The sequence below is a fragment of the Euwallacea fornicatus genome, chromosome 33 (genome assembly GCF_040115645.1).
Source record: "Euwallacea fornicatus isolate EFF26 chromosome 33, ASM4011564v1, whole genome shotgun sequence".
Lineage (NCBI taxonomy): Eukaryota > Metazoa > Arthropoda > Insecta > Coleoptera > Curculionidae > Euwallacea > Euwallacea fornicatus.
The window spans coordinates 1703486-1727705 of NC_089573.1; the positions used below are offsets into that span (position 1 = coordinate 1703486).

General features: G+C 33.8%; 1 protein-coding gene across 7 annotated transcripts in view; it reads right to left on the reverse strand.

The window, feature by feature from the left end:
* Nucleotides 1-24220, reverse strand: part of Ptp99A (Protein tyrosine phosphatase 99A) — a 286683-nt gene that overhangs the window by 32473 nt on the left and 229990 nt on the right. For all 7 annotated transcript variants that reach the window (XR_010733676.1, XM_066299450.1, XM_066299452.1 and 4 more), the window contains 5 exons: nucleotides 16587-16768; nucleotides 11625-11739; nucleotides 1081-1278; nucleotides 746-1023; nucleotides 448-689 (listed from right to left, as the gene is read on the reverse strand). Coding sequence is in view for 6 of the 7 variants with exons in the window: in XM_066299450.1 (XP_066155547.1) it covers nucleotides 448-689; nucleotides 746-1023; nucleotides 1081-1278; nucleotides 11625-11739; nucleotides 16587-16768 (1015 nt within the window). In the remaining variant the exon portion in view is untranslated. The remainder of the gene's footprint in view (nucleotides 1-447; nucleotides 690-745; nucleotides 1024-1080; nucleotides 1279-11624; nucleotides 11740-16586; nucleotides 16769-24220) is intronic.

Below are 24220 nucleotides of genomic sequence, written 5' to 3' on the forward strand. Positions count from 1 at the left end.
TTACGTTCCCTGAAAGTTTGTCAGTATGTTTATGAAACAACCTGTATATTCAGTGGCCTAAAGTGTTAACCTGCAAAGTCCATTTTAACTGAATTTAGAGAAAAAACTATATTTTTATACTTTACAAATAAGATTAAAATACATTTTTTTAAATCATTTCAATATTTTTATAAAAAATTGCTGAATCTGCATTTTTAGATGTTTCCAAGCTTTAGTTTTCTGGAGGCCCCTAGTATAAATAAACTTTTTGCAATATTTATATATGGGAAAATACACAGTTAAAATATAAAATTTGTTCACCCTGTATATTACTGTAGTCTGTCTCTCTCCAAACCAAGTTGAACATGCCCACTTTGCAATGAAAACATGCCAAACTTGGAATAGGTCATGTAAATGATTTTGTAAATAATAAGTAAATTCTACACTGTTAGAAACGATTTGACTCACTTCCACACCAAGTATCCACCTCCTCCTAAAAGCAGCACCCCAATAGCACATAGAAATCCGGCTAAAACCCCAGCCCATAATTCAGTGAAAGGCTCAGAAGGTACATAACAACCTTCTGTGATGTACACTGATACAAGCCTGGATTTCTCTCCTAATACTAGATGTCCTGTGCGATTGCTTCTTGATGCAGCAGAAACTTGGATTTCATAATGCAAATGAGGGGTTACGTTGCGAAAAATATACTGAAATTAAGGAGATTGGTTTAGTGCATGTTTAATAAAGCAAAATAGCAGCTTACCGCCATTGAAAGGAACCCCCTCTCAGTGGATATGTCAATATCATCATAGAGTAATCCATTTTCATAAACATGAATGTAGTACTTGTCTACACTGCCAGGAAATCTTTCAGGCCGAGTTATGTTGACCATTATAGAGTTGTTGTATTCACATGAAACATTAGATAGAATTGGGGCACTAGGACCCAAAATATCTGTGCGACTTGTTATTGGAGATGACTCATTTCCTTCATATTTCCTGGAAAAGGCCTTTACTCTGATTGAATATTGGGTGTCTGGTTCTTTAAATAAGAAAAATCATTAGTAACACAGTTGTTTTGAGACAGAAATGAACTTACTCAGTTCAGTTAAAACATAAGTCTTGACAACATCCTCAGGATTTGCTCTATCAGCCTGAATATCAGTAATATTGTCATGGGTGTAGAAAATCCTGTAGCCCTTGAGCTCTCCATTTGGTTTTTCTGGAATAAGCCACTGTAGGGTCAGAGATGTGTCTGTAGCATTTATAACAGTCAAGTTCCTTGGACTGCTGGGAGCTGTAATATCAACATTGGAGGTGTCAATGGCCTGCGTATTTATATAGGTAAAAACGTCGGTAAGCCCTTCAAGGGTTGTGGATTCAAATACAGTGGATGCTTCAAGAAAATCTCCACTGCAAAGTATAACTGCAATATAAACAAAAGCATGGCCCATCCTAGACAAGTCGGTTTCCCACGCCTTATATCTAGTTTAAAGAGGATTTCTCTTTGTCGTATGCAGCGGCATGATATCTATTTAATTCCACGCACTGTTTACTACAAATTAACCTGGTGCTATGTTAAAAGCACCAAATTAATAGGAACGTGTTTACTGGTCTATTTTGCGAGCCGCACATCGAACACCACCCAACATCGACTATTAGGTGAAGTGGGGGAAACAACCATTTAGCTTGTCAATCCACCTCCTGCGCTGCCAGATTTAGTCATATATCATAAAATTTCGGATAATCTGAACTTGCCAAATGCGAAAACTAATTAAAAAAATGTTATAGTTTTGTCGCTCGTGATGCATCAACAAATAATATTCAAATTTAATAACTTCTTGTTTTTATAACACCAACAATGCATATTTCATAATTTTTCTTTAACTATAGTTCAAATGGTCATTGACCACATCAAAACCGCCCGTGTCAGACGGCGTTACTTAAATGTAACAAAATAACTGTCGTGACATCGCTACGGCCGTTTTTAAATCCAGGGCTCAAAGAGGTCAATATTCTTAGATACCCATTAAAGAAATTGCAACGCTGCCAAATTCGGCACGAGCGGCGCATACTCCTGCCGGTTTTCATCTGATGGATCAGTTAATTTCCTTGCTTGAATGCCAAGTTTTCCATTCATTTATCCTGACTATTTATGATTTTAGTTTTTTCGATAAAACATCACACCGTCACATTAAGATCCTGTAGTATGAAATTACAGGATGTGTAAGTTGGAAGTGAAGGGATTTTAACCATTCACTGTTTCAAGTAGGAAAATGCACAGGAAAGTCATGGAATTGATGTGGTAATTTAAAAGTGGCAACGACGCAGAGGGGAAGTCGTCTTGATTGTTTTTTGAGGAGGGCGACAGGACCGGACTGTGGAGGAATTATTGTTTTTGATATGTGCAAAGAGATTTATAAGTAAGTTTGCAATTTCAAACATTTTTGTTTGTAATTGCATAGATAAATCTAAAGATTTTCAAATAAAAGAGGTAATTTCGTTGAAACTCGACATTTGCAGTGATATACAGAAAAAAATATTTTAATCTATCGATATGTGGTACTCTTTGATTAATAATATACACAGGGGTTTTCGAAACTAATGGTAGAAGTTTAAGGGTGTTTCTTTGGGCAAAATAAGAAAAAAACTCCTATAAGCGGATAAAATCGCTTAATTTTGAAATACAGTTGAACTCATAAAAAACATGTTTAGCAAACTTTGTGTTTTTTTTCCGGAAATTCAGTGACAGCGATTATATATTACAGCGTTGAAAACTTTGAAGATATTGGCCTCAGGAACTAGCCTTTCATATTCAGTTTAATCAGGACCAGACGGTTCTTGGTGCATTTTTATATGAAGTTTTCGTCCTATTTTGGAAGTCTAAAATATGTGATTAAATTGATAATATTTCCAGAGTCTCCTTATAGGACAATTTAAAATTTATGCAGCTTTATGTAAACACTGGAAAGAGACCAAATAATGTCATTTTTTTATATAAACGGAATAGGGAGTATATATGTAGATATGGGGTCACTTCAATTTAACATTTTGAAAATACTTTAAAATGAAGATGCTAATATATATTTTGAAGGCTTCGTTGCTACATTTTAATTATTTAGAGGCGACATATAGGGTCGAAATCAAGTAATACATAATAAGTTAAAACAGTCATTTGGAAATTTTCATAAGGGGAAGGTTCTTACTTTTTGCCAGTTTTCGAACTTTGTCGATACCTTGAAAAACTGTGTGCCTCATACGGTAAAATATATGTATCCAATTAATCATCTTGATGGCTCTTTAAGTCTGAGTAAACAAAAAAAGGGCGCGCCCAAAATCGTATTTCCAAGGCTCCAGGATCCCATTGGGTTATTCGGGGTCAATATAAGAATAAGCGAGAAATAGCGATTAATAAGGACGCATTAATCTTGAGATGTTTTAAAGTAAGTATTTAATAAGCATTTTATGGACTTTAAATTCAAAAATTACGTTCCCATAAACCTTCAACTTCGTGGTTGCTTAAGCACAGATACGAATTTATTTTAAATTTTTAAAGGGTAAACACACAAGGTAGATTTCTCGTTCGCATTCCTTTATTCATATTAAACCGAAATTACGCAGAGTTCCTCTTGTTTGGATAGAATTAAAATATAGGACTGATGTTCCCATATTGTATTAATAAGTCCACAGAAGAAAACTTCGGAGAAGCCCACGTGGATTTATATTCGTGGAACTTATATGTGAGGGTATATTCTTTGCTATAGCGGGCGTTCCTCGTAAACCTAATTATTTCCCCAAAAACTTTTAATAACCTTTCTTTTGTTTTCCAACTTCTCTTCCAGAGGAGCTGATTTCAAGTTGTCACCACCGCCAAAACTTAAATTATCGATCTTCTGGTGCTTTGTTTCCCCATTCCGATTTCCCGTTGCTTTACTAGTAAAACTTCCCCGCTTTTTCACTGCATAGCTTACGAGGGGTATATAATATATATATTGATGTATAATGCACGACGCACGAAACGATTTCCTGCAGTTTCTGCGAACAAAATCAATTTAAAAGTTTCAAAAAGAAGTAAAAAAATATTAGGAACCTAACATGCCGGCTTTTGTATTGATTCTAGGGCCCCATACCTTTGCATGCCGGCCCTAGAGGGACCTACGACTTCGTAAAATTTTCTTATGAATTTCTTCAAACACTAAGTTTAATAAGACCGCGGAATGCTTCTTTGCTATGGCAAATAAGAAATTTTGATCGAGTTTTTGCATCAGCGAAGTTCCTGATTGGATATGAAAATATTTAGAAGTTTGAAAAATAATGAGAAAGAGCAAGGTTCTTCATAGGCTTTGCAAAAGTTTTTTTAATTAAAAGTTCTTTTTGGAATGAGTTAAGTCTGATTGTAGCAAATCTGTGAGCCATAATATTCCGAGTAGCTTCCTACGACGAAGTTGCCTCTATTCTGAAACGAGTTTAAAACGCGAAATTCCATCTATTTAACTTAAATTTCACCCCTGCAGGCTATCTACGAGGAAAGCTCATTCATGCAACAGGTCGATTGATTTTACCTCCTATCTCCAAAGCAAAGTAAAGTTCCTGGTTTAGGTATCTGTTTTATTTGAAAGGCGAATTTCCGCAAATTGTTTCCCAGTTATCACACGAAAAGTTAAAGCAATGCTATTTTCCTTGGTAACGATTCTTGAGGCAACGAAATGTATCGGGAATACCTGCATTCACCATGTTTGCTGTATTGAAATTTATGGTAATTCGATTATGTCTAAGACATAATTATCACAAACACTTCTCTTCATTGAGATCCGCCTTCGCAAATTTGGTACAACGATTAGAGAAAGTGGATTTTGGGTCTCGCCAAGTTTATGTACAGCTAAAACTTATTTAATTAATTACAAGTTTTACTAACCTCTGTTGGAAGTTCACAAAGCGGACGCTTTCAAGCTCAAAAGAACTTCGATCGTGGTTAAACTCCTCCATACTTAAGATTTAGGCAATTCTGCGCAAAAACTATTTATTTGTCCCGAAGCTTTGGGGAGCTATTTCAAAAGCTATTCACTACCCCTTAGAAGACGGATTATTTTCTCCCTGGTCGCTTCTGGTTTCGCATTTTATAAACCCCAGACGTATATTGATTTGGGGATTTATTTCCATGTTTTAAAGGCCATTAGTCATAATTAACTAGTAGAACTAAGGTGCCTGCCCTCTGGAATAATATCATTTATTCATATTTTAGCCTGTAATTACATTAACATTTATTATAAAGCTATTTCATAAAATTAACCGTTTAAGAACCATTTTCTATATCTAAATTTATGAAAATGAATAATTGACACAGTCTCCATCTATCAAGAATATTGTCTTCATTATCAATTTTTTGGTGAAGGACATGATCATAAATGCCAAAGCTCCTTTGGTGGTGACTGCCTGGTGTTAAAACTTTGTGTCTAAATACCGAAAAGCCTATGAACAATTCCCTGAAGGTCCGGATGCGAATGTGTCGGAGACACGATTATTCAGTTCAAGTCCTTAATCCAGTCCCAGCGGAATGTGGTCCAAGTCTGTCGTTTCCAGGATTGTTGTTATTTGGCCCTACTTCATCTCAGTTCATATGTGGCACTGGTGTGCAGTCGAGGATTCAACTGTCTGGGACATTTGGCCTTTTAGAATGTTATTCGTTGAAATTGCAATATGCCCTTCAACTGTCAAATATCAACGTTTCTCTCCCATTGTACTGATGCTAATACGAGCGTTTTTCGTTAATTAAGACTAGGCCCTACGGGAGAAAGGGACATAATTTTTTTAATAGACAGACGTGCTCGAATTTATAAAATCATTTACTCAGCCAATTTAGACAGAAGAGTTGTCTAGAATCTTAATTAAATGGCCCAGGAACAAGCTTTCCACTCGACACAAAAAATATTTGAATAACTACTGACTCGACCATAAAAAGAAATAAGGAACAGGGTTAATTTCTTTTTGATCTTGGGGTGTAAGCGGTAGATAATATAGACTTCACAGGAACTATAAATCCCTTATTTTGTCAGTAGATAATCTATTGTACGGTGTAAGCATGGTCATAATTTCCGGGAGATTTAGTAGTGTTATTAAGAAATTTTATTAAGGAGTTATTAGTCCCAATTTGTCTTGTCGAATGTCGATTCAGTTATAAATTACTTTTACCACACTGGTTAGTTTTTATGGAATTTGCGATATTAATATTTTTTGCTCTAAGGAAAGACATTGGCATTAATTAATTTCGTAGAGAGAACACTGTAGAAACTAATAGCAATCTCTTATGAACAATATCGTGTACATGTATTATGGTCCTTTTGTACATATTTTGAGGAAAGTTTCAATAGGTGCTCTATTGACAAAATGTCGGCACAATTAATTTGAAGGTGCATATTTAGTTTAGCTACTATTTCAGCTATTTTGGCTTTATATATGCCATCATATCGTCATTTGTTGGAGAATTTTGCAGCACACTGCTTTTGAAGATGAATATTCAATTGTTCATATCAACTGGAATAAGGATATATCAAATCGGTGAGATTCATACGGTACACAAAGAGGTGTTGCGTTAAGGTTCTTATTCACCCAAGCAACAATGAAAAAACTAAAAATTGAGTTAAAAATGTTTTTGAAATTGGAGCATTTCGCAGTTCCGATTTAAATGGGGAGTTCAGGGGGGTGGAAGTAGTTGCCTTACAGTTTTTAAAAATTATAAATGCTGATAGCTCAGGAATTCATTAAGCAACTACTTCAAAAATTAGCTTACATTTAAACAAACGAGTACCTCAATACTTCTTGAAACTTTTGAGAGGCAGACTCACTTCAATATATAAAGTACGGAAAAATCGAATGTTTCCATTGAGCTATCTGGAATCAATCTTAGATCCAGATGAATCGATATAAGCGAAAAAGATCTAAAAAGTTTCCAAATTTTTCCAAAAATTTTCATAGGGAAAGAGGGTTGGTATTTATAATTTTACATTAACCATTCACCAATCTTAAATTTGACTTGTGTTTTCGTTGATATTTAGCGAATTTGTGGATTTTGGTATTTTCCATTTTGTATTTGAATTTAAAGAATAATACCTAAGAATATTGAATTGAGCGTATGTCGGCTCAATATTCTTTAAAATTTCCAAATTATCCACTTTTCTCTAATGCTTTACAGCTCGCTAATAATTTTTACACTTTTTAACATTACATGGCCCCTTTCTCTAAAGAAATGAATATAAAATCTAGTAGCCTCCATTTTTAAGCCAGACCCTAATAGAAATTTCCATATAGGTAGCTTTTTGTCAGTAGCATTATATTTAGCATAAATAAATTGTATTTTTTTTAATATACAGCAAGAGCAGGACGAATGAAACATAAAACTCCTTTACAGTATAATGACCTAATCCTGAAAGGATTTCGTTCAAGATTTAGCGGTGAAAATGTGCCCGCTTCAAGAAACCGCAAACCGAAGCGGGCTTTAATTACAGCGCTATAAGGCAAAAACCCTAAATACAAGGGTCTCTGTTTAATTCTATTCTCTAGGTCTTAAAAAGTTTTGGATACTTTAAATACTTTTTATTATGAAAAGAATAAAAGTTGTTCTAATACGCATTTTGCGAAACAGGCAAAAATGCAACTCTTTTTGGCGAATACTGCCCTTCGGCCCACTATGAATTTCTAAAAAAGAAAGTTTTTCAGTTCCGAAAGATCATTTATACGACTGTCCCGTCAATAACAATACATCTTTTCAGCATACTCAATCAAACTTGGACTTTTCTGAACATAGTGAAGTAATAAATGGTTGCAAAATTGACACCATTACGTCCTTAAGGCTCTTACTCTATTCTACATCTGATTAATGATGGTAATGTTTTAGTCTACCAAACTGAGCAGTAAATTTTATTGTTAGGGGAAATAAAACAATCCGAATCGTCATGATTTAGTTTGCTTAAAGTAAAGCCTCATTTAGCCGTTGCTAGATTTAGACTTTTATAACAAACCTACTTATACATGTCCTAAAATCTCTGAGATTCTATTTGCCTGATAATCACCTATTTAAATTCTCGTCTACGAAAGTCCTAATTTGATTTCACCAAGAAGTTCAGTTATAAATGTCACCGTAGAGCTGTCCGTAAGTATGAACTTTTAGCCTTTCAAGTGAAATGAGCTGTTACAGCAACCATTTATTTTAAGAGTTCTTTTCAAGACAGAATTTAATTCCAATTCTAATCAGCACGTCCTAAATGCGATTTCCTCCTAGACTCTCACAAAAATAAATAGTGAGGAGGTCTATTGCCCGAATTCGATTCTTTAATATGACTCTACTATTTAAATAGTGCCTTAGAAAATTATTTTTAAAGGGCACAAAATGTAACAAAGAAATGTAAAAATAACCAATCTAATAGATTGAAAAGGGGGAAGAGTTTTCAAATTCTAATCCGCCTAGCGCCTTCAATAATAATAATAGAAATCTTTCGAATTTACAGTTTGAACGTCGCTCGCTATATTTCAGAATTTTCCTTTTGTATCGCTTCTAAGAGCCATAAACGTAATGGTTCTGTTAATGCCGTATAAGCTCATAACAATAAAAAGAATAAAATAAAGAAATAATCATAAAACTAAGATGGAGACGGTGTAAACATTCGAAAGGTTGTGATTTATAAAGCTTGAAGTGTTGTGTTTGTATACTCAGTTTCCATTTCGTGCAAACTCCTATGCTTCTAGTTTCTATACATTTTATATGATAAATAAATGCTTTAAAATTAGAAGTCTCGAAAAATTTATTTTTAAGCCAGAGATTTAGTTAACGTCACCAGTGAATGGGTAAGTGATTTTTGGTGTCGGTCTATCTTAGTGTCAAGAAAGTTATATTAAATTATTTAGCGTTACTTTTAAACTTGGAAATCTCTTTATTTCAAACAGCCCATTTGTCACCTCATATATGTATGCTATTTTTATACAAGATGATTCTTTTTTCTCCATAAAAGAAAGCAATTTCACACACTGAAAGTATTCTACGACCCCAATAAGGTTTCTAAATTGTAGTACCCTAGTGATTATTTTTTTGCCATTTTGTCGCAATATTTAAGTGGCGATATCTTAGGAATCCGTCAAGTAATTGTCATAAATAATAATTCAAACAAATCTCTTGCTGATGCATGAAAATTTAAGTTCGACAAAGTGGTTTTTTTGAATTCTACGGCCTCCGGTCAGCTATTTAGATATACCATAGATTCGATATCGGTCCAATATAGAATCGAAAAGCTGACCAAACCGAAAAAAAAAACATACCAATCATTTTTCTTGAAAACGTCCAGTCAGGGAGGTATGGCACCTATTTTTAATCACTTTTTACATTTTGAGTAGATATCTCGAGAACCTATCGAGCAATTGTCTTTGAGCTCAAATTAATTTTCTCGATGAATCTTGGGTAGAAGCAGTTTTGAAATTATTGTTTTCCCACTAACCAACCCCGTTTTCTTTTTTTCCTCGATAATCTCCTGTGTTTCTTGCACGAATTTCTTTAATACATTTTTCTTGTTATCTTCATTTGACTTGGAAGCTCTTTCTAAGTGTTAATTGTTAAGCCATTAATGAAATTTTAGCTTACTTTATATTGAGGCGTACTCTATTTTGAAAAAATTCGTATTTCAAGGAGCAGAAGTGAAACAGTTTATTATCATATTTGAAGAACATGCTATAGGCATAATTTATGGATGAAGGCTGTCCTTCAATTCCAGAGAGAACAGAAACGAGAAGCAGCAATAATATTTACATATTCTAGCCCTTGATTTTCAAGGAACAAATTCAACTGATCAACAAAAAATCGGTCAGCACAAGCTCTCCTTTTCAATGCTTTATCTACAAATTTAAGTCACCAATTTTACCTACAATTTTCCCCAGGGACTTAGTTAAGGCTCATATCAAAATGGACTCTTTTGGTTAACGAACTGATATCTTACCTATTTTAAGTAACGCTGTCGTATAAAAAAAAACGTAATTTTCCGCCTTTCTTTCTAAACAGACACAGAATCTCTGCCTTATATTTAAAACATTGTTCCGGTGGTTTTTATTCATTTCTTTTAGTAACGATTCTCTCAATGTGGGGATTTTTCCGAGTATTGAAAACACCCCATTAAACTTTTGGACATCCTGGAAATGGTTGGGTAACCTCGTAATAGACCATCTCCGTTATTTAAAAAGTCCCCGATAGGTCTCGTGGTCCCTATACGACATTAAATCCGTAGAGGGTGGTGCTTAATAATTTCTTTGCATTGACGTTTTTGAGCGCCAAAAATGCACCAATCCAGTGTAACCGCATTACAAATTTTTTAAAAGTGCTTTACTTACAGGAGAAATTACATGTTTGTTATTTCTAAGAAGTCCGTATCGTTTTCGGTTAATAATCCCCTGTTTTCTGCGATTTTGTGAGCTAAAAACGCTGTGTATATACTGAGAGATTGTTACTTCTGCCCTTGTAAATAATTGTTTTACTTCAGCGCCAAAAACTGTAATCACCCAACGTAAAGTCTTACAGTATTTAGATTCATTCGCATATTTTATGATTCCTTTGTTTGTTTGGAATAACGGTTCAGTCTGTTCTTAAGTTATCGGTTAGCATGTGTTGGTTCTTTGTACACTGCTTGAAGAAAGTATCTTTAGATTTTTTGACTACGAAAATAGTAGAAATTTTGGTTGTCATTTTTTTTTATTTCCCCAGTAAACTACATTTTTGGATTTACTGAATTAAGATGCACTAGGAAATCATAAATTTCACTATCACCATGGCTCCAAATGGCAAAGCTATTACTTGAATCCCATTGTCACACCATCAGATTATTCATAAAATTCGTTCTCCCATTGAAAATTTGTGCCCAGATATAATGTGATACTATTTTAATTATTCTAACTTCGCAGCACACCCCCAGTCTCAACCACTAAGTAAGAATAAATCTCCTTGACAGTAAACGGTATTTTCACGAGTATGCAAGACATGGTGACAACTTTAATCAGCTACCGCTACAGTATGATTGCCTCAGTTATATGACTGGATTTTATGTAGGTTTAAAAATTCACTGTCCAGTGTAAATAAAATTGGTATTCTATTCCCTGACTTTGTTGAAACTTTTATCGCTCGATGCACTTAGAGAGAATCCTAATGGCAATGACACAGCACTGTTTAAGATAGGGAAAAAAATCAATAAAACAAACATCAATAAGGAAAAATTCTATGAATCGTCTTCGTGAGAAGGTCGAAACTCATGTTTGCACTATCAGAAAATGAAGTTAATGCAAGCTTTTACCCGTTAGGTAATGCGATTCTTTTATTTCACCTTATGCTGTTCTGCAGGTCTTACTTTTTAAAACCTGGAAAATCTCCTCATTTATCCCTTACATAAAAAACTTCTCTAAAGGTAATTTAAGTTGAAATTAATGGATGCTCTGTATGTTATATAGCATTACCTCTGTGTTTCAGAAAGGCATCTATTTACACTCGTACCTTTGTCCTGTATAATGGAAAATAGTGTAATGTTAATGGATAGTAATTTCTATAGAAAAATATGAGTGTAACTTTCCAGCCACATTTTAATAACTATTTTAATGAACTAATAAGAACATAATACTTACGCCCTTCATCAGTGATTATAAGTAATGTTGTGTTTGGACCGTATCCCTCCGGGTTGAATACGCTTAAACCGACATGGTACTCCGTATGGGGAAGCAAGTTCGCAATTATGTGTTTCTGAAACAGTTAACGGAATTGATATTTAATGAAAATTACGGCCTTAAAGCGAAACGAGAACATTTAATGGTGGCACACAAATCGATTAAAACATTTCGTATAGGCTGCGTTATCTGATTTAAACTGATTTAGTAAACTGTGGTGAAAATACATATTTGCAGGCATCATTCTACGAGACTCGTTACTGAAGCTAAAATGTCTGAAAGCGGTTAATTAAAAGAAAAACTGCAATGCCAGACAGCGGATTCAAATTTCAGATTCTCCGAAAAAGGAGTAATTACGTTTCAGAATCTTAATTAGACTCTTAAAGGGGATATTCAAATAAGACTATAGAACGATTTAACAACATAAGAAGTATAAAGAGACTTTCCTATTATTCCAAATTCGTTCTAATTAATAATTAACAGTGTTTCCTTTGTAAATTCGATTTGACGAGACTGAAAACTTGGGGTTTTAAATAATAATACTAATAATTCAGTGACCAGCAACGAATGGGCACTTAAAGTTTTTCCATACCGTCTTGCCGATACTAGTAATTTACCTAGTTGAAAACCTAATGCACCCTTCTATTAAATAAACATACATCCCAAGACCTTAATACACCAGTTTGTTATCAGAGAATTCAACTAAGTAAACGGCAATTTACATGCAGCTAAATTTCATCTACTTAATCCTGCAGGTAGTTTGACTTAGAACTTGGTAAGCATATAAAGTGTTTTCATCCACATATGCATTTTGATGTAAACGTTGTTACAAACTTCCTGAGGGCCAAAGTTTAAGTCATGGATATAGACAGTCGGTTCACATTAAACAACATTAATGAACACTCTCACCATTGCCCAACGGTATTCCAAGTTGGGTTAAGTATACCAACTTTAATTAGGTTTTCCCCTATGACAACTAAATTGTAATGCTGTTTTACCGCGACTTTCGACATTGAATATACATACTTTTTGCATATGTAGGAAACCATCATGGCGTTTTCAATTATCTGTTTCAATTGCTCTTGCCAACAATGGACTTTGTGAATTAGCTGACACTTTTTTTTCGTTTTCCTAATCCTTTCCTTGGAAAATCCTTGATTTAATTCAACTGATATTTTCGATAAACTTGAAAATATCAGTGAAATTACTTAATTTGACTGTAGAGTGCCACGCGCTTTCGGAATTTTTTAATTAATTTCTGAAATTTTTTTTTTTTGAGCTGCTTTAATTTAATCCGAATGCATTTATAAATGTCAATTTATGTTACTTTTTAAAATCTGTTTATGTCAGCGACTTCTCTATTTCTCCACAATTGCCATAAATTTTTGAAAAGGAGATGATTTAATAATGATGTCTTTTACTTGCATTTTTTGTATTTTTCAGACTCCTCCTTGATATAACTTTGATGTAATTCGAACTGCCTTGAAATCTCAGTTTAACTATTAGTTTCTTTAATATTCAAAATCTCAACATCTATTTAAGTTAGTGATTTGATTGGTTAATTTTAATTTTCATGAGTTTTTTCAAAGTAATTTAATAATGAAGGCTTATTTGCACTTTTTCACTATTTATATTTCCCCTTGGTACAGCCCTGATTTCATCCAATTGATTAAAAAATCTCATTTTTTGCATAAAATTACTTACACTACTAATATTTTTTAGCTTAGTAGTGTGCGTGGTTTTCTAATTTTCATCAACTTTTGAGAAACAATTTAACAAAGTTTTATACTTTAATTTTTTGACATTCTATATTCCTCTTGGTGCCACCCTAATTTCATTGGAACTGATTTACAAATTTCAATTTATCTATGAACTTTCTTTCGAATTCAATTCTTATTTAAGTCAGTGGCGTGCCTCGATCTTCAAAGCTGTAATGAATTTTTGAAAAGTAACTTAACAAAGCGTTACTTTCAATTTCTAATTTTCTCCATTCTCCCTTTGGAACAACCCTGATTTAATTTTAATTAACTCACCAGACCGGTTTCTGTATTAAATTTCTTTAAGGTTCAAGATCTATTTAATTTGGGGGCATACCTCATTTCTCAGAATTACCATGGCTTAATTCTTAAATCTTTCTCCCAATTTCGTACTTTCTGCATGCCTCCTTGTTTTTTCTTAACTTTTAATGATAAATCTACGTATGACTTAATGTCTGAAGAACTTGACTATGAAGTTACTGGATTTGGTTGTACAGGGCTGCACGAAAGTGCAGAATAGAATAAATATCTTTGCAACAAGTAAATAAAAAAAAAAAGCTGAAACACTTGAATTGATTTTGTACGTATTTTTTCGCAATAAAATAAAATATTTTCTTTTAACCGCTTAGCGGCAACCCTACCTAACTTTTTTTTTATTTATTGGAAAAATACATCGTGTGTGGCCTTGCTGAAAACCTTGCGAAAAATACACTTTCACCATACCCTTTTTTTCTTTTAGTTATGTAGTTATTGCAAAATAAAAACATTTTTTAAAAAACAAAAAAAATGACAAAAACCTTCTTAGTCCTATATACACGTTATTTAACGTAGCAGATGCTGAAAATGTCCTCCATCCTCTATATCGCATGCTTCCAGGCGAAGGTAAAACCTAATAAAAGCTAATATCGATATGCTGTCTTCAATTCTGAATGAGTTTTTATTTTACATCGATAAAATAAGTAAACAGGCAAAGTGGTATTCAGCATATCAAGATGCACTTCAAATAGCGAAATAAAGTTGCTGCATTTTTTGTGGCAAGTCTATTGCGTCGATAAACAACACCTTTTTTATTTTATTTTAAAATTATAGGATTTTTGTGTAAAATTTAGTTAAAACGTTGAGTTCATTAATTTATGTACTCTCATGGTGTTTTTTTTTAATTTGCTAATCAAAAATGGTATTGTCAGAAAGGCAGCCTATCGAAATTTTGATATTGCTGGCACGTGGTGATAAAATGCGAATTTAAAATGAAGTGTGCGCGTTATTTAATGCAAAATTTCTGGAAAATAAATTTTCCAGGTTATTGTTAGTAAGATATTCCACATTTTCTCCACAAATATAAGGAACATGGTAAGGTGAAGGACTTGCCTAGAAGGGATCGGCCAGGTGTTTAAAATCATGATCAAAAAGTACATCTGTACGAAGATCTGCATACGTTAACGGTTTCATCGGCTCAAACTCATACTGTGTCTAAACGTACAATTAGGAGGTTTTTGAAAACAGAAAAATATTGCCCATTCACTGAACATGCTCTTTTCAGATGAAGCAACTTTTTTTTTAAAGGAGTGATTATAGGCTCAATAATTGTTTCTGAAGTTGGAAAAATCAAGACGCATATGTGAAGCTCATACGAACCGCCCTCAGAAAGTAAGCGTATGAGCAGATATCAGTGACAACCTAACTCTTTTTTGAAGAAAACGTTAGAACTGAACGCCTCTTAGATTTTTTAAGTTTTGAATTGGTGCCTGTTCCAGCTATTATGCTTCCCAACGAAATAAGTCCCGATATACCTGCTGAAACATTTTGGTTTCAAAAGGACGGCGCTCCCCTACTTTTCGGCGTTAATATCAGAAGATATCTTGATGAAATATTTGCGGGGCGCTGGATTGGATGACGTGGCACAACTGTATGGCCACCCGTATCCCCAGACTTAACTCCGTCAGATTACTTTCTTTGAGGAAATATGGAAGATAAGGTTTATCAAAATAGATCGGTTAATATTGAAGGCCTAAAGACCGTAATCAATGAACATATCGGCTGAGGCCATTCAGAATTTCATCAGCGGATTTTACCATCGCCTGAGACCATGCCAAGTCGAAGGCGAAGGACATTTTCAGCATCTGCTACGTTAAATAACCTGTAGTTGGGACTAAGAAGGTATTCGTTATTTTTTGTTTTAAAACGAGTTTTTTACTTCCCAATAACCGTATAATTGAAGAAAAATAAAAGATATGCTAACATTTAATTCTTCAAAGTTTTTCTACGATTCCACACAAGACATGTTTTCGTTTGAAAGAAATGGAGTAGCGTTGCAGATAAGCAGTTGAAGGAAACTATTCTATGTTATAGTCAAAAAATACCTTCAACTCAAAATCGGTTCACGTGTTTAAGAGATTTTTTTGTAAACCGCTCCTTGAAAATATATTAATATTATTTGTGACTTTCTCGCAGACCTGTATATGATATTCCATACATTACTTCATGTCAAGTCAAGACAAGTATTCAAATTTGCAGGCGTCGGTTGCGGTTATTCAGGGTAGGTTATAAGTGATAGTCAGTGACAATAATGAATTAACTGCGGTTAATCAAGACATGAAATTACCCGGTGTTCGAAGCTAAAACGATCTAAAGGTAAAGTTCGCGGTTTACTTCTAACTGTAAGACACTTTATGTGAGTGACTCCCTGGGGATTGACCCCACGTATGCTCAAGTGCCTTCGGGAAGCAGAATTGTGCCATCAATTAGTAATGAATAGAAATTTTCGAACCTATCTCAAATTATAGAACATTTAGTGCTGTTTTGACCCCTGAAAGTTTTAAACTAATGGCGCTCCTTGAAACTTATATCGGCTCTCAGCTCTATTACATACATATCTTCAAGTACTAAGATCAAACAATAATCGTTGAGACAAAAAGATTACTAAAGGGCAATAAACGTAAATATCACTTGGGCTCATTTGCAGTGGTACTTTGACAACCCATATAAAATTATAAAGGATGGGTGTTTTATGCGTAATTTTTATGATGTCTTAAATTCAAACATTAACGATTTAGGACTACGCTGCGATAAATCTAAATATAAAAGTTAACATGTACTATAACTTATGGCACATTAAACGTGTACTTTGTCGATGATTACTGCGTTGTTACATGGAATTAGTACTTACAGTAACACTGGCATTTCGAATATACTTCTCCTGAGTGATATTTGGGCCATTCATCTGCCTCCAAGTTAATCGGTAGCCGAGGAAATCACCATTGATCAGGTCGATATCTGGAGGGTCCCAACTGATGAATACGGAGGTTGATGATACGTTTCGGGCTGTGAATGGAATCCGAGCTTCTGGTACTAGATATAATTGAAGGAAGTGTTAAGAAACGTAAGCCACACTTAACAAATTTGGCTGAGAACTATACTATAGAGGATGTTTCTAAACGGACGGTAAAAAATGAAATGGGAAAATTACAAGCTTAAATTAAAATTTAAACTTCACATAAAGGCATATCTTGAATTATTTCCATTTTGGTTTACAGGGTATTGAAGTTTAATTTTTTTTCGCTTTTCATTAATTTTTCTGTTATTCGTAAAAATAATTAACCAAAAAAATTGGTAGTAATAATTATTTTAGTATTATAAATAAAATGATATAACAATTACTTAAAATACCGCACGGGGTGTTACATTTTTCGTGGTCGTTCTTAATATTTTACATCAGAATTTTTTATGATATTTTTAGATGTTAAGAACTGAAAACGCAAAAAAACTAATAAAAGACGCAAATCATTAAAAGAAGTTAATGAGTAAAATCTAAAAATGTGATAAAAAATGATTTGATGTAAAGTATTGGGCACGACCACGAATAAAATAACGCTGTGTATGATATTTTGACTCGTTATTTCAGTTTGTTCGTAATGCTAAAATTATTGTTACTATTAATTTGGACTTAATTATCGTTCCGAATAACAGAGAAATTAATGAGGAAAAAACTTAAGGTCCAACATTCTGTAAATTAAAATGGCAGTAATTTAGGACACGCCTTTAAATGAATTTTTTATCTTAAAATAAGCTCATGTTTCATCCATTTAATTTTTTACCATCCACTAACAAAGACCCTGTACAATTATCAGCATCTGGCTGATAATTTTATAGTATAATTAAGGGAGATTTGCAATTAATAATATTTTTAAGTTTCCTTTCCTAAAATCCAAATAAAATTAAACGTTTTCACTGAAAAGCTCTTGCATGACAAACCATAACAAGCACCTTTGGTGAGGTTTATGAACCAAGTTTTATTTGGGAAAACCTAACGAATACTGAATGGAAATTTGAAAACTTTAGTGAGTCCAGGCCTTATGCGTCATTGTAATAAATCAGTGGCTTTATCCTGAGGCGAGGTCTTCAGATACAATTAAATCAATTGCCCCCGAATTTTTTCTTAATTAAATAGGGCGACGAAAAAGACGGAACGTTAGAACGTCCAGAATGGACCGACAGATCTTGAAAGGAATCTAGAAATAAGGTTAGCCGTTAATAATGAATAGGGACGTCAGCCCTCAAAATTAAGTTTCTGGATAATTACAGTCTGGTTGGATTAACACTCCGTAAAAAATTCAGGAGTTCCTCCTTAGTTAATACTTTTTTGACACGGTTAAGGTTGAATGAAATGGGTTATAACGTGAGTTCTTTATAGCCAGAGTACGTTTTCAGAAGAGTTGATTTTCCCTTTGTTTTGCCTTTGATTTCCCAGGTGGAGGCCATTTCATTGGCGCACCTACAAACTTTTCCCATTTATGAAATTACTTTTAACATAATAAATTATTTACTCTATGGCAATTTATGTCGGATTAGAACCATGAGTTTCATTTAATTAGATACTGAATGTTTTAACATTCAAATAATTATAAAGCAGAAAGTTGATCATACTCGTAAGGTTTAACATCAGTTGAAGTATGTGTACATAGCGCTTGTAAAAAGTATTGCGACACGTTTACAACTTTCATAAATCCAATATTTGAAAAAAATACTTAAACACGCACAATGTTATTTTAAAAAATTTATTTAATATACTATTTTCGATATTCAAGTTTTTCACCCCCATCCAGGTCCCCTAGTAACTTTTCATTTTCAAATGGAGAGGTACCTATTGCAATCGAATCGAATGAAAGATAATTAGGAAGGCACCCAACGGGATATTTAGAACTAAAATTAGATCTACAATTTCCTCAAAAAATAAAATTATTAGATACAAAATAAAGTGACTCACTATTAAGCCAAACAAAATTTAATTTCCCACAATAAATGCTCAAGTTGGACTCCAGTAACAATTTGATAATGAATCAGTCATCCCTCGAACTCTTTGATGTAATTATCCAGGGTTGCTTCTGTAATTAATTTTAATTCTGTTTAAATTTTGAGATGTAAATCATCTAAATTTGGTGGTCTATTTTTGTAAACGAAACCTTTTAATCGACGCAAAAAAAAAATTGAGAGGCCTAAGATTTGGAGATCGTGGCGACCATTCTGTTATGCCTCTTCTACCGATCCATCTCCCAGAGAAAATATCATCAAAATATTCTCTCACAGCTACAACGTGGTGGTTCACTATCTTGTTGGAATCAAATATTATTTGCTACTTGATCCCTTCGTTCTCCAGAAAAAATTGCAGCGATTGATGGAACTATTTCGTTTTGCCTCTATGAAAAATTGCCCTATGAAATGGTGGCTAATTATACCCATCTGTACATGGAATTTTTGCGAATGTCGTGTATGCAGAATCTGCATCTAATGAGGAATATCTGTATACCAGTAACGACAACTATGTCGATGAATAGATTCATTTAAGCAAAACGTTGCTTCGTCCGGGAATAAAATTCTAGAAAGGAACCTATTAACCTGAATTACTTTTTCTTGGATCAATTCACAGAACTCTATTCTGCGAGCAAAATCTTCAGGCATCAAATTTGGGTAAGGGAAATTTTGTATGGATGAAATTTTTCTCGTTTTAAAAGGTTGCTCACTGATTTCGTAGGCACATCACATTTATCGGAAAGTTTGCCGGCAAACTGTAAGGGTTTTCATGAATAGACAAGAGAAGGTCTGTTGCTTTATCGCCACCACTTGCTGTTCGAGGTCTTCCCCACTTTAGAGCAGCTTCCAAATGTGAACATAGATTCTTTTCCGATGTAGTTTCATGATTCTTCGAAATAATAGTAGGCTTCCATTCGAAATTCTAAAGTTTTGACCAATTTTTGGTGTTCAAGTTAGCTATATTTTTGTGGACACCCTGTAGAAAGTGTTAATCGAAGAGTGATACCATCCTAAAATGCAGACCTTCTATTGTATTGTAAGAAAAAGGACTTCCCAAATACCTTTCCGATTGTTAACAATTTGCTATTTTGCAAATATCTGTAAGTATCACTTTCAACATTCAATTGCACACATCTTGAAAACTATTAACTCTAAGATTGCCAACGTGTTGATAAGCTTGTATTAAAATTGAATATAAAATCCAAAAATGCAATATAGGGTGTTTCATTAAAAAAAAACATAATTTTTTTTGTATATTTTTTTTGACAGAGCCTGTATAAATGAAAATATTTTTTAAATGTACCTTATAAGGTCGTACATATAAATGTAAAAAGAATTTTAGCAAAAAACTATAAACAAGGCTGTAATCATCCGACGTGCCGTTAGTTGACAACCCAGTATAATATAATATAAAATATATATTATATGATATATATAATATAATAATAATACATATTAATAAAAGGTTTGAAATTTTAATTCTTTGCTTCTTAGATAAAAAATAATTTTTTTTTAATATTCTAAGTGTGGTAGATGTCTAACAACTCGATTCAACTACTGATAAATTCTATGAAAACCAAAATATTTTGTATTTAAAAAAATGTTCACATAGAAGACTATTTCGAATTTCTATGTCTTATTGTTATTTTTTTCATTCCTTTCAAAGAAAAATAAGAATGAATTCTATCTAGGGAACAAAGATTAAAACCTTTAATCTTTTCGGAATATGTACGTTTTTTATTCGAAATTGTAGATCCAATTTTAGTTCTGAATATACAGTTTTATCCCTTAATGAACTACCTTTCATTTGATATAATCCAATTGGTACTCTTCCGTTCGGACAATAAAGTGGTACTAGGGGCTGGACAGGAGTGGAAAATTTGAACGTCGACAATAATACATTAAGTACCTTTTTTTAAATGAAATTATACGTATTTATGCATTTTTTGCAAATATCGGGTTTATGAAAGTTATGAAGGTGTTGCAATAGTTTTTACAAGCGCTGTATATGCATTTAGGTCGCAAATTAAAGTGAGTTAGCCGAGCTGAACTATAAACGTAACTAGAACTTAGCACTATACGTGTTCCGGTAGGAGGTTACACACGATATGCGGCACAACGAGATGTCAAAATAATCTTACGTATAGATCTAGAACTACCACCTAAAGTAGATTATTTTATGTAAATTTACCCTTCAGAGTAAGTGTTTATGTTCAATGAAACTTATATCAATACTTTGTCATGGGAGATGGGCACTGATTATCAGCATAGAAACCCTATATGCATAAGCACGATAACAGTCACTATTTAAGGCTTTAGAGAAAATAGACCATATTCACCATTGTGAAGGATGGTAAAACTAGGAGAGCTACTCCTGGGAACTAAAATCCTTTGTGCGGGTTATAGATATTTTGGTTTAATTTTATTCAATCTTTTGCATCCGAAAACGCAATTTTTGAACTCGTTCCTAGCACTTTTTTGTGCATAGTTTGCAGCAAATCCCGTCGCTGCACAGATACCCGACTATGGCTTTTTTAATTTTCTCATTTATTTCTCTCCATTCTCCATGCCAAACTCCAAACGCAGCTAATCGAGCTTAGTTCCTAAACCACACCACCAAAACTGGGATTGGAAGTTAAATAGAAGTGCCTATTTCATCTTTTTTTTTTCCGTATATTTATGAGAGTTAAATTAAATAACTCAATTTGTCTCTTTAAATTTGGCAAATTGAACAGATTTCAAGGAGATGGAATCTGCATAAATCCAATGCTAAAGGAAATCGAAGCAAGGACTGAAAGTAAAATTATAAATTTGTATTTTTTCTATTGAGTTTTTTTTTGTGCTGGGTGATTTTATTAATAAATTTAGACGAGCGAGCACATTTTTCCTCACATAACTACCTAGGGAGCGCATTTGGTGATTCGCCAGACATGTCCTGGAGGGGCCTAACTCACTTTACGATTTACTTAATTCTCACTTTAAACAAATCCTCAAATTAATAAACAACGTCTCAAAAATACCGAAATGTTCCACTTTGAGTTCGAAGTAAATTTAATGAAAATTTGGAACTTCAAAAGGCAATTTCTTACACATTTAGATCTCACTTTAATACGTGACGAATGCTGAGTATTTCGGTAAATATCTAAAGAAGCGAAAGTTTTAATTATCGTTTTTCTCTTGAACGAACAACCAGAGATCGGAGATGTATGAGCATAAAGCATAGTTAATGAAATTAATTAGATAATCAAAAGCACCGAAATCTGGTAAGTGGAGCACATATTGAATCGTTGAATGTCTAGGTGTTAATTAACCCGAAGTAACCTGATTGGATATTTAGTACCTGGGTAACTTAGGTGAGTGTAATTGATCCGTGTTAGTGACGAGTTCTCAAGAATATCTTACAAATTAGAATAATTTGCATAATCCACAAAAATCAACTTAATTTTTCTATTTCTGAAAAAGTTCGCTTTGTTGACCGTGGGTGAAGATATGATCAATAGAGGTAAACTCCTTTCAGAATTTAATGTTTTGTTTTAATCTAAGAGATCCTCAATCTCTTTCTACTTGAGAAGGATCACTCATGATATACATTAAATTCCGTAATTTTTTATAATGCCCGTTGTACAGTGCAATTTATTCGAACCTCTTCAAGGGTCTGTCTGCTATCATGTTTCCCTTTAGCAAGATCGATGGTTCCCCTGTGTGCAACTATAAGAGGGCGAAAAAATAATTAGAACTGTGTCAAACCGAGGAAAATAAATCTGTCACACTTTCGCGACTGTTCTCTAAATCAGAAGTCCCAATATTATAAATCACGGTAACTTTTACAACCATTTATACTAAACATATTACGGTGGAGTAACTTTTGTGATTCATTTGCTCAGAAATTTTGGAGACAATATATTTTCGACGGTCGTAAATACTCTTCATCACACATATGGATTTTTGCGATGTGAAAACAGTCCCGCTTCGATAATAAGTGTGAAACGAGGATAGAAAAATTAAAAAGCTTTTCTGGATTGGAAATTTATGGATAAGTTATTACTCCGCGTTTCAGACATACGTACACAGCGGCAAAGTTTTTCAATATTCACCTCTGCTGGAACATGAGGAAGATGAAGCAATAAACATTCAGAAAGTTTAAACTTCCTTAAATACGAACCATATCCCATACTCTCTCGAACTTCCAGAGCGACTTTAAAATTAACTGGGCTCTAGTTTTGTTATCCAGAATCTCTTCAGTAGGTATTAAGTGAAATCGAGTTAAAGTCAGTGTCGTGCCAGACTTAAATGCCAATGTTGTCTTTAGCACCAAATGCCGTTTTAACCGAAAAAGCGAGATCTTTTTCGGTTGATTTATTCCCAGACCAGTTCGTTCCTTAAACCGAGATAGGCGTCGACTAAAACTATCATAATTACGAGTATTTGTGGATGCATTATCCGTAAGTCAATGCGCGTAAATTAAGTTTTACACCCGGAGGAATGGAACGTCCCTGACATTAAAGACGAAACAGAGAAAGAGACGAAATTAGCTTCCTCAAAGCCCAAACGAACATTCCCCAATAAATGGCTCTTGTATCGCCCTTTATAATTACAATGTTTCTACGTTCACAGGGGCCCTATTAAGGCGTATCCCAAGGTACTGATGAACTTCGGGCAGCGGAGGACACTTAAAGTGCTCTATTTTCATAAGTGCCGTTCTGCGACATTCTCCTCAACTGTTGTAATAACTATTTTATAATAGGATGCATCAGCAGAGGCCTAAATCTGCCGAGGAGTCTTGAATCGATATAAAAAAAGAGTTGTAAGTTGTAAGTTCCGTGCCTTTGTCCCGAAGTAGAACTTCGTGCCTTACATATTATAAGCAAATTTGATTTTCCTGGAAGAACTTCTCGGAATCCTATTACAAAGTATGCAAGTTCTTGTTGCCACTTTTGAAAGGTAAAACTGCTAACACCATCCAGGAACTGGCGGTTTTCGTTTCATAAGCGAAGGATTGCGTTGGTACCCTTTTGGACAAAATTCTACTCCTAAGAGATAATATAAGAGTTTTCATTGTTCATTCCTCGAGCTTAACTTTAAGCACAGCTAAATTGCGAAACGATTCCCGAAGGTTTTATTAATTTACTTTTTGTTGCGTATCAAGAGACGATTAGATTATACTGTGCGTCAAATGAGGTGAAACATTTATTTATTCATTAAATAACTCTTAAAGTCACACGCGAACAAAGCATTTGTTTGAAATATGTATGCACGTAAAACAGTGTAAGCGAATTAGCATTAATACACTTTTGAATTATTACTTGTAGAAGCAAATCTGAGAGTTCGATAAAAACGCATTGGGGCTTCATTGCATAATTGCCCTTTCAGTCATCAAATTAAGGTCAATATCATTAATAATCTTAAGAAATTGTTGCCCAGTTTTTATGAGGTTTTAGCGTAAATATCTTAGGGCTTTAGCAGCTATAATTTATTCGAGGAACATGTTATTTT